The 10,477-nt window shown below is 61.0% G+C and overlaps 1 protein-coding gene across 3 annotated transcripts; it reads left to right on the top strand.

The window, feature by feature from the left end:
- The first annotated feature begins 221 nt into the window (after positions 1-221).
- SERPINH1 (serpin family H member 1) lies at positions 222-9,800 on the top strand. 3 transcript variants are annotated; one of them, XM_026518121.4, is made up of 6 exons: positions 852-1,041; positions 2,549-2,592; positions 4,965-5,629; positions 6,049-6,147; positions 6,242-6,474; positions 8,791-9,800. In XM_026518121.4, exons 3-6 carry the CDS (start codon positions 5,008-5,010, stop codon positions 9,091-9,093), a joined length of 1,257 nt encoding a protein of 418 aa, XP_026373906.1. In that variant the 5' UTR covers positions 852-1,041; positions 2,549-2,592; positions 4,965-5,007; the 3' UTR covers positions 9,094-9,800. The 3 variants fall into 3 exon arrangements, with proteins under 3 accessions (XP_057172699.1, XP_026373906.1, XP_026373905.1); XM_057316716.1 differs by lacking the exons at positions 852-1,041; positions 2,549-2,592 and adding an exon at positions 222-348; XM_026518120.4 differs by lacking the exon at positions 2,549-2,592.
- The last annotated feature ends 677 nt before the right edge of the window (positions 9,801-10,477 follow it).

Here is a 10,477-nt window from a genome sequence, read left to right as displayed (position 1 = left end):
GGAGGGGGCAGGGATAACAGGGAGAGAGGGAGAGAGGGAGACAGACATACAGGCGGGGGAAGGGGGGAAGGAAGCAAGGAAAGACAGCGCCACATTTCACAGCCAAAGAAGGAACTGTGGCCGAGAAAAGGAAAGCAACTTGCTTAGGATCATACAACGTATTACTTAGTGGACAGCCAGGGTTCTCCTTTCCTCCTGTGCACCCCTCCAGACGCAGCCAAACCACGACATTCCCGGAGTCTCCGCCTCTATCACGACTTTCCAGAGTTAGGGTCAGGTATCGGCCCGGTAGGATCCCTTTTCCCCTCAGGGCAGTCGCTGAGGTCGAGCTCCTCCAGGGTGTTGAGGGTAAGCTGCGGATGGAGAAAGATGTTGCCTCTCCATTTCTGACCACCTCCCCTACGACAAAGGAGAGGGACCCTGACTGAAGAGGGGGCGTGTCGGGGGACCTGATTCAGGGTCCGCTCTGAAACGGGGGAGTGGATCGCCTGGGGCAGAGCCCCTGCAAGGGAAAGGGCTGCTGGAAGGGTGTGCGATCGGAGTGAGCAGGCTTGTAGGGAGGGTGCTCCTCTCCGGGGAGCTGGACCCCGGAGCTCAGTGTCCCCTCCAGCTCAGCTGTCCGAACTCCCCCCGCCCCCTCCCGCTCCCCATCTCCAGGACCTCGAAGGTCCGGAGTCTCCGCAGGGTCTGCCGAGTCCAAGGACACGCCCGCGCTGTGCAGGTCTTGCAGGTCCCAGCGCCCGGCCTCTCTGCGGGGGTTCCCCGAGCCCCGCCCGGTGTGGGGGGCAGTAGGACCCAGGGGCCGGGTGAGGGCCCGCAGAGGGAGGGGCGGGAGCCGGGGCGGTCTGGGGGAGGTCTTTGGCTTTTTTTGGCGGAGCCGGGGCGCCCTCCGGAAGCTTTTCCAACTTTCCAGAAGTTTCTCGGGACGGGCGGGAGGAGGGGAACGCCATATATAGACCTGGGGAGCCGGGAGCGGCGGAGAGTGGAATCCGTCCGCGGCTCCAGTGGAACTCTCGTCCGGCGCCAGCCCGCCCGGCCCAGGTGAGGGCGGGGGCCGGCCTGCGCGCGAGGGGCGCTTTGGGGGTGCTCCGGGCAGTGAGAGGGGGCGGGAGGCCCCCGGGGAGGGGTTGGGGGCCAACCCGGAGCCCGCAGACTGCAGTCCCTGGCACCTTGGGAGCAGCCGGAGCGTTTGGGATCGGGAGCCTGGGGGTAGATGGTGATGGCCGAGTGAGCCTGCAGGGGCAGGGCGGGGCGGGGAGTCGGGGCTCGAGAAGGCTCGTGCAGAGTTCCACAGAAGTGTGGGGCAGGGATGGTGCCGGCAGAGAGGAGACAGTGGGGCTGGGGGCCAGGATGCTGAGACTCGGCCCTGTGCAGGAACCAGAAGGGAGGAGGTGGGGTTTGGGGCCCTTTCCAGCAGGGGTGGGAGGCCAGGCCAGCCGTGCAGTTAAGAGCGCCCCCACCTCTGGGGCTGAGGCCCAGCGGTCAGCAGGGGTGGGTGGACCAGCTTCCTGACGGGCTTGTTAGGGAGTGGGGTTGCATCTGAGCGTCCTGAAGGTAGGGTAGTAGGAAAGGAGGTGAAAGAGTCGAGGCTTTTCCCGAGGCGGGGGTGTCTCGGGGTCCCCACCGTCCCCCCCAACGGTGGCTGCATTTCTGACCGGCAGCCTGCACGTGTACATGATGGCAGCTAAAGGAGGAACTTGACCAACACCCTCTCCCCCACCTCCCTCCAGAAGGGGGGTGAGGAATTAGTAGGGTCCATATCCCCCGACCCAGGACGGGGTGGTTAGCTGACTAGAAGGCTTTGAGTCACCCACTCTTAACTCCGTCCACTGCCACCTGGTTCTTGGAGTAACTGCAGGGTTAAGGCCACTACTTCCAAAGGCCAGGGTTCCCTGCCCCCAGCCCAGGGACATTCCTGAGGCGGCTGGAGTGGAGGAAGAATGAAACCACTTCCAGCAAGGCCAGGAGGCCCGGCCCCTCCTCTTCCCCGTTTCCGGCAGGTCCCTCTGGGCTGTAGGGCCCGGATGGAGGGCGGAGGAAAATTAGGGGGCCATGGTTCCCTGGAAGTCTTTGGCTGGTACCACACCCTTCTGCCCTTAGACGGTTCATCTGCCCATCCCCCCTTCCTGAGGCCTACGGATCTTTTGTGTCTGGTGTTCCACTCCTTTTGTCTCTGGTCACCGGGATTCCCAGCAGAATTTTTTTTTTTTTAAAACTCTCTGTATAAGAGGATGCCACATCCAGGCTTCCTTGGGGGCTCTGTGGGTGCTTCTGGGAGGAAGGAGCCCTGAGCTAGGAAGCCCGACCCCCGCTGATTCTGTGGGAACTGGGGTTGCTCCCTGCCCCTCTCTGGCCTCAGTTGCTCCCACTGCACGGTGAGGTGGACCACCTCCAAGGCCCCTGTGGATCTGGGACTGGTTAAGCCTTCCTTTGTGCCAGGGGCAGTATAGCCAGGGTCCCATTTGGGGGTTGGGCCTTCCAGGCGCCACCTCACCACCACCCCAGCTCTGCCTTATCCCACCCTCCTCACTCTTCTGTTTTCTTTCAGAATGAAAAAGGCAGGCATTGAGCTCCCTCTGAGGCAGTTTCCAGGTACTTTAGACTCCCTCAAGTGTTTGAGATCCTCTCTGGTGGACCCCCTAGAATTTGCTTCCCTTCCCCTCTTGCAGAAACCCGGAATCCAGTCTCAGCTGCGTCTGGCTAGCTGTGGACACAGCCCTCGGCTTTGTGGGACTGTAAATCGTCTCATCGTGGCCTCAGGGCTGGGATTTCTCTGTGGCAACGTGGGCTGGGCTGTGGGAGGCTGGCTTGCTTGCCGTGACTTGTCTTCCTCTGTGATTGCTGCTGGCTGAACAGGGCAGCCCTCTCCGCGGCCATGCATCTCCCTGCGCAGCCAGATGCACAGACTCAAAGCCAAGGCCAGGGAGGCTCGGGGGCACCCCTGGGACCTGAATCCTGCTTCCCCGGCTGGAAGCCCCCCTCTGCCGGCGGATGGAGATAATTCCGTTTCCAGCCTGCCACGTCACCTAGCGCGGGAGTGGGAGCAGAAGCAGGAGCGCAGCTGTGTGGCTGCCTGAAGAATCCCAAACTAGTCATTTGGAGCTTTCTCGGAAGGCCCCTCCCAGTCCTTTGAGGTTCTGGTTGGCTGTGGGTGGGGGCTGTCAAGACGATGTCTGCCACGTGGCAGGGCCGTGAGCTGGGCTCCTTGACTTTCTCCCCGTGGGATGCTAGCGGCTTCTGCCCGGGGTCTGTGCTCTGCATCAGCCGTGTGGACTAGAGGCGGCCTTTGAATAGAGTGGCATATGCTTGTTTTGTCCTGGCATAATCGTCAGTAGGGCTCCATTTCATTTTCTTAGGTGTCTTTGTTTGTACAATAAGCCTACGGTCATTCTGCCTTTGAGGCTCCAGGCCTGGTGGGGAAGGACCTAGGGCTGGGAGGAAGGTGGCCTGGGCCCTGGGGTGTATCACCTCCCCAGTCTGGACTCTCGGTAGGGTGCAGGTCTCTCTGTGCCTTGGCTCCTCCCCTACCCCTCTCCCCACGGGTCCTTTGCCTCCCCTTTACACTGCACCCTCAAAGAGGTGGCAGCCCAGGGAGGGGGACCTGCCCGGGTTCCGGTGGCTATGGCACTGGCGTCTTCCCAGAAACCCAGTGCTCCTGCAGGCGGGCCGAAGTCCTGGGGGTCTTCCACCATGTTCAGACTTTCTTGAGGACCATGAGATGGGATCCGCCAAAGCAGTGGGCTCCCGGCCTCCACCAGAGTTCCTTCCATCCCTTCTCCTTCGCCCTGTCATCTCCTCTTCCGTCCTGCATGAAAGTGGGGGGGACGTGTCCCATGCGGAGAGACTGTCCTGATTGGAGGCCCCAGGGAGGGGAGTGAGGCTTGTTTTAGGCCACTGCTACTGCTGTTGTTTGGGATGGGTCTTGAGGGCCGTCCTGAAGCTGTAGGGCAGAGGGCCTGTGTGACACCCACTGTCAGATGGGAGGGCAGAATGGAACGTGAGGGGGGCCCAGCTTCCTGCCAACACACATCTGGGGTGAAGGGGAGGGAGTGTCATTGCTCCACTGAGCTGTGACGAACCCCTCCTCCAGTATCCTTCCTCTCAGGAAACCTACTCCCCACTCAGCCGGTGTCCTGGGAATTTCCCCTTCGTGCCAGGGCCGTGGACAGCTGGGCAGGCATGTGCCTGCTAGGACACAGGCCTTGGGCATGGAGACTTAGACCCTGACAGCTTGGAAAATGGGGAGCGAGGCTGAGAGAGGAGGGGACACACACTCAAGGTCACCCGTGGGGCGGCGGAGTGGAGCATCTTGGCTCCCGCACTTAATGAGTGAGCTAACCAGTGACTCATTAACATCCAGGGCAGGAGGAAAGGCGGGGGGGGGGGGGTAGGCCTTCAGCCTGTCCCGACAGGACATCCTTTGCCTGGGCCCCTGTGCTTCATGCAGACCCTTAGTCCATCTGCTGCTTTTTTCCACTGGAAAAGGGCCCGGGGGTGGTAGGAGATCAGAGCTACTCTTTATACAAACTGAGGACCCTAAGTCTGGCCCTGGTTTCTGTTCATTCAGGAACAGCCGAGGCCTCTTGTGTGCTGTGCACTGGAGATCTGCAGGGAAACAGGACTGGCTAGATTTCCTGCCCTCTTGGAGGTCACAGACTAGTTAGGGGTGGAGATAATGCATAATAAACACATAAGACTCAGTGTTGTCAGTTCAGTGGAAGAAATCAATAGGGAGGAGGTGGCGACTTGCTCGAAACCCCGTTTTGGCTAAGGCGCTCGGAGAAGGCCTCGGAGAGAGGGGGCAGACTGAGACCTTGGATCTGGGCAGCTCCGAGTTAGGGCTGGGTTCCCCAGCACTCAGGGGCTCTCTTGCTCCCATCTGCAGGGGGCTTGGGGGCTCCCAGAAGGTGGGGGATGGTCGTCGGGGAGGAACACCCAGGGTTTCAGGGCCACCCTCTCTGCAGCCCCCACAGGTCCTCCGTGGTGCGAACAGTCCACCTTCCAGCCATGCGCTTCCTCCTGCTCGTCAGCACCTGCTGCCTGCTGGCCGTGGCCCTGGCCGCCGAGGTGAAGAAGCCGGCGGCCGCTGCGGCCCCCGGCACGGCGGAGAAGCTGAGCCCCAAAGCGGCCACGCTGGCCGAGCGCAGCGCCGGCCTGGCCTTCAGCCTGTACCAGGCCATGGCCAAGGACCAGGCGGTGGAGAACATCCTGCTGTCCCCCGTGGTGGTGGCCTCGTCCCTGGGGCTCGTGTCGCTGGGCGGCAAGGCCGCCACGGCGTCCCAGGCCAAGGCGGTGCTGAGCGCTGAGCAGCTGCGCGACGACGAGGTGCACGCGGGCCTGGGCGAGCTGCTGCGCTCGCTCAGCAACAGCACGGCGCGCAACGTGACCTGGAAGCTGGGCAGCCGCCTGTACGGGCCCAGCTCGGTGAGCTTCGCCGAGGACTTCGTGCGCAGCAGCAAGCAGCACTACAACTGCGAGCACTCCAAGATCAACTTCCGCGACAAGCGCAGCGCCCTGCAGTCCATCAACGAGTGGGCGGCGCAGACCACCGACGGCAAGCTGCCCGAGGTCACCAAGGACGTGGAGCGGACGGACGGCGCGCTGCTGGTCAATGCCATGTTCTTCAAGCGTGAGTCCGGAGGGGAGGGGCGCCCGGGCACAGACCCCTCGGCGATGGGGGGGCTGGTGGCTGCACGTCGGCAAGTGTTGCCCCCGTGCCTGACGGGGGCCAGGGCGGAGGGCGGACGTGGCGGTGGCTGAGCCGAGGGTCCTCCTTCGGAAGGAGTTCCCTGTCACGTGGAAACAGCCAGGCCTGAGTGTCGACAGCCACAGCTTCCGGCAGCGTGTCCCGGGGCCAGCACCCGGTCCCCCAAAGCGGGCAGCATGTACTCAGTGGGCTGGGTGCTCAGGGGGGAGAGGGGCTGCCGCTGAGCCCCAAAGACTGGAACGAAGGCCTGCGGCAGAGAGAGAAATCCGGGGGTGCGGTTGGGGGGGTGTGTCCCAAGCGGGGGGCCTGTTTCTGACCTGGTGCTGTGCGTCCCACTACAGCGCACTGGGACGAGAAGTTCCACCACAAGATGGTGGACAACCGAGGCTTCATGGTGACCCGGTCCTATACCGTGGGCGTGACGATGATGCACCGCACAGGTGGGTGCCCCGCGGCCCAGCTCGGGGGGAGGGCGCTTGGGCCCGGCCCGCCCCCGGCCCAGCGTGCCCAGCGGCCTCTCTGCTCCCCTCCCAGGCCTCTACAACTACTACGACGACGAGCAGGAGAAGCTGCAGATCGTGGAGATGCCCCTGGCGCACAAGCTCTCCAGCCTCATCATCCTCATGCCGCACCACGTGGAGCCCCTCGAGCGCCTGGAGAAGCTGCTGACCAAGGAGCAGCTGAAGGTCTGGCTGGGGAAGATGCAGAAGAAAGCCGTCGCCATCTCCCTGCCCAAGGGTGTGGTGGAGGTGACCCACGACCTGCAGGTGAGGGGTGGCCCCCCTGGGGGCCGCGGGGCCTGGAGGAGAGGGCTGCTCGGGCACCCGTTCCTCAGCTCGGCGGGTCTGCCCCGAGCCTCGGGGGGTGTGCAGGCAGTCCTGGAGTCCTGCGTGCTGCTGGGGAGGAGGCGTGGAACCTGGCCTGGGGAACGTGGCGATGACAGCAGCAGCCAAATACAATTGGGCGCTTGCTGTATGCTAGACACTCTTCTGAGTCCTTCGTGTATACGAAACTTCTAATTCTCAAAACAGCTTCCTGAGGTAGGACTATCAGGCTCCTTAGAGATGAGGAAACGGAGCCTCGGGAAGGTTAAACAGCTTATCCGGAGTCACACAGACGGTAGCTCAGGGGTCTGGCCCCAGGCTGCGCCCCGATCCTGTGCTGTGCTGCCTCGGAGAGTCTGAGGTGCCCCCAGTGACAGGCTGTTCCAGCCGACGGTCGACCCCCTCGCGGCAGAAAGTCCAACCTGGCTGTCCGCGGTGCGACACTAGTGACGGCTGGAACCCCAGTCCTCACGCCCAACAGCGTTTTCCCCTCGTGACCACCCTGGGTCTCTTGAAGCCACACTTGCCGAGGTCACCCCGGCGAGTCAGTGGTGGAGCCGTGGTTCGTCCTCAGGGTGAAAACTCAGGATGGCCTTTGTGTCAGTCACAAGAGACTTTTTTACCTATTCAAAAGAGGAAGGTTTTGTCTCATTCCTGCTTTGGATGCCAGAAAGGGCTCTTTGGCAAGCTTCTCCCTCACAGAATGCAGACTCACTGCTGACACTGGACAGAAAGCTGGAGACGGAATGGGGCATGGGCTCTACCCTGCAGGCTCATGGCGCGTGTGCCATCTGTACTGTGGATCGAGCTGAGCTTTCCAGATCGGAGCCGTCACTGTGTCCTGGGCCTGTCCCAAGCCCTCCCCAGTTCCTCCTGCAGTGGCTGCTATCTGACTCCATTGTCCCCTGTGTTCTCCCGTGTCTTCCTGGAACCCTGGGTGGGCACACCAGTCCCGGGGCGGGGGGGTGGGTATATTGAGTTGGGAAGTGTGAAGTGTGTGACTTGCATAGGGTCCATAGGACTGGAATCGCTAGCTGGGTCTGAAACACCTGTCTCAGGACCCCTGACCCTCAGGACTCCAGGTCAGGTGCCTGTTTAGCCCTGCCGGGGAGGTGGAATGTTCTGCAGAAGCCTGAACTCCGATGCTGCTGGCGACTTGGACCGCAGTCCTTCACTGCTCTGCTTTCCTTACTGGGAGACAGGGAGGGTGTGGGACCTGAGCCCTGCCCTGGGAGAGCTCTGAGCCACCAGCAGGAGGCAGTCAGGCCCAGACACTGAAACAGAGAGAGGCTGGGGTGCTGAGCTATAGGGAGGCAGGGCTGCAGTCTTGGGGAGAGGGAAGGCTTCCTGGAAGACCAGGATGCAGGTAGGCCATCGAGACACCGTTGCGGGTGCCGGTGGTTCAGTGAGGCTGCCGGATGGAGAGCCAGGGGGGCCTGCTAAGGGCTGAGGCTGGGGCACAGGCACAATCACGTGAGAAACAGCTTGTACTTGGCTTCCAGGGGCTCTGCAGAGCCACGGAAAGCGTGTGTGTTGGGGGGTGGGGGTGTGTGTTTGCGGGGGTGTGTTTTAATTTTTTCCTAGTAATTTTACTAGTATTACAAATAATTTTACTTAGAAAATATATTAAAAATAGAGAGATCGGTGTAATGAGCCCTCAGCCATCCTAACTCATGACCGGTAAGGATTCACTTATACACACCCATTGTTCTCCCTTCAGATTATTCTGAAGCAAATCCCAGGCATAGATCACTCTGGACAGGTTTTAAGCCCCAGGGTTATATGGTCATGGCTATCCTTAGATCAGTCTTTCTCACATTTGAGTGTGCCAAGGATTACCCAGAGATTTTGTTAAAGAAGTTTCCCGGGTCCACCCCCGGAGACTGATTCAGTGGCTCTGGGAGGGAGTGGGTCAGGAAATGTGTGTTTCCTATAAGCTCCCAGGCGGTGCCCATCCGGCTGTCCACAGCCCGTACTCTGAGGAGCGCTGATCAAGATCGCTCGGCAGGACCAGGGATAAACTCTGCCTTTCCCCCAGCCTCAGTTTCCTCATCTGTGAAGTGGCGATTAGAAGCTTTTGCAGGGTTGTCGTGAGAGTCACGAGGCAGTGGTTCCAAGTGCCCACATCATGTCTAGCACACAGAAGGTGACCGGGAGGGGAGCAGACAGGGTAGGAGGTGATGGGTGGTATGGGCAGAGGGTGGGGGTCTAGGAGCCTTGCCCGTCGTGGCCTCACCTGGCACCCCCCTGGTCCCACAGAAACACCTGGCTGGGCTGGGTCTGACCGAGGCCATCGACAAGAACAAGGCAGACCTATCACGCATGTCAGGCAAGAAGGACCTGTACCTGGCCAGTGTGTTCCACGCCACCGCCTTCGAGTGGGACACGGAGGGCAACCCCTTCGACCAGGACATCTACGGGCGCGAGGAGCTGCGCAGCCCCAAGCTCTTCTACGCTGACCACCCCTTCATCTTCCTGGTTCGAGACACCCAGAGCGGCTCCCTGCTGTTCATTGGGCGCCTGGTCCGGCCCAAGGGTGACAAAATGCGAGACGAGCTGTAGGGCCCCAGGGTCGCGGGATGGCAGGAGGCAGCCGAAGGCTCCTGAGACACATGGGTGCTATGGGGGGGGGGGGCTGAGGTACTGAACTTGGATGTTCCATGGGGTTGGGGGATGGGAAAACAGAGCAGGCTTCCCGTGTGTCCGAGCAGATCTTCCCTGGCAGAATTCACTCTGCTTGGACGTGGGCCCCCAGATACCATGATGCTGAGCCCAGACCCCACACATGCTGTGGGACCTGGGGCAGTAGTCATGTCCTGCCCCCCCGAGTCCTAGGATTAAGCCTGCCTCAATCAGTGTTCATATTTATAGCCAAGTGCTTTCTCATCTGTGAGACGGAATCGAGCTAGGGGGGTTCAGCCCAGCCCTGTGGAATGGGGGCCCTCTTTCCCTGACGCTACCATCACCTCAGCCCTCTCTCCAGCTCTATTCCAATCCTCTCCCAGTTCCCCTCAACTCTAAAATGAGGTGCTGCAGCCCCTGGGACAGGCACCCCCACGATGGCCCTGGCCCCAGAGAGGGGGGATTCAGGAGCTAGCTCATGGGGGGCTCGTGGGCAGACTCTGGTCAGGCATCATGGGGATGAACTTTTTTTTCTCCTTTGTAGATGTTCAAAGGTGGGGAGGGAAGGGGGAAAATGAGCCTTTGTTGCCGTCAAACCAAGAACTTGTTTGTACAATTTTTTTTTTCAATAAAACTTTTCCAGTGAAGTTTTGTTGGAGCATGGAAGGTGATTGGATCAGAGATCCCCAGGTCATTCTTCCCAGGGGACAAGGGCTCCTTCTGTGGAGCCAGGGCCCACATCAGGCTCTGAAATGCCAGCCGGGAACTGCAGGCCCAGTCCACACCGACTCGGGAAATTATTTTCGCTCTGGCTGCCCTGGACAGGTGGCTGCAGGGCTGGAATGACCGTGCTGGGCCTGGAGCCCAGGGCGTAACAGACTTGAACTTTGGCTGTCCAGTCTGCAGCCCCCTAGCTTTCCAGTTGAAGCGGACCCGGTCCGGATCCAGGGCCAGACTACAAGCTCGGGCTGCCTGCCTGGGCAGGGCTTCGGCAGGAAGGGGCCAGTGGGATCCTGGGTCTGTTCGGGTGAATAGCAGGAGAGCCCTCCTCACGCTGGTTCCCTCTCTCAGTCTTTGGGGCTTGGGACACCGTAGCTAGGGAAGGACAGGGTGAGGGGGGTGCACAGGCCAGAAGACCTGTGGCAGAGGAGAAGAGGAAACTGGAGTTGACCCCCATCTCTGCTGCTTGCTGGCTGTGTGATCTTGGGCAATCACTCCCTCTCTCTGGTTACCCTTCTGACTTCCCTCTTGCAACAACTTTGTCCTGGGGTTGTTGGTCCAGGGAGGGAGTCCCTGCCTGGCTGGGCCAGCAACACAGTTGGAG

Source organism: Ursus arctos, unplaced genomic scaffold (genome assembly GCF_023065955.2).
Source record: "Ursus arctos isolate Adak ecotype North America unplaced genomic scaffold, UrsArc2.0 scaffold_22, whole genome shotgun sequence".
NCBI classification, from domain to species: Eukaryota; Metazoa; Chordata; class Mammalia; order Carnivora; family Ursidae; genus Ursus; species Ursus arctos.
The sequence above is the reverse complement of the archived record's forward strand: the minus strand, read 5'-3'. Positions and strand labels throughout refer to the sequence as shown.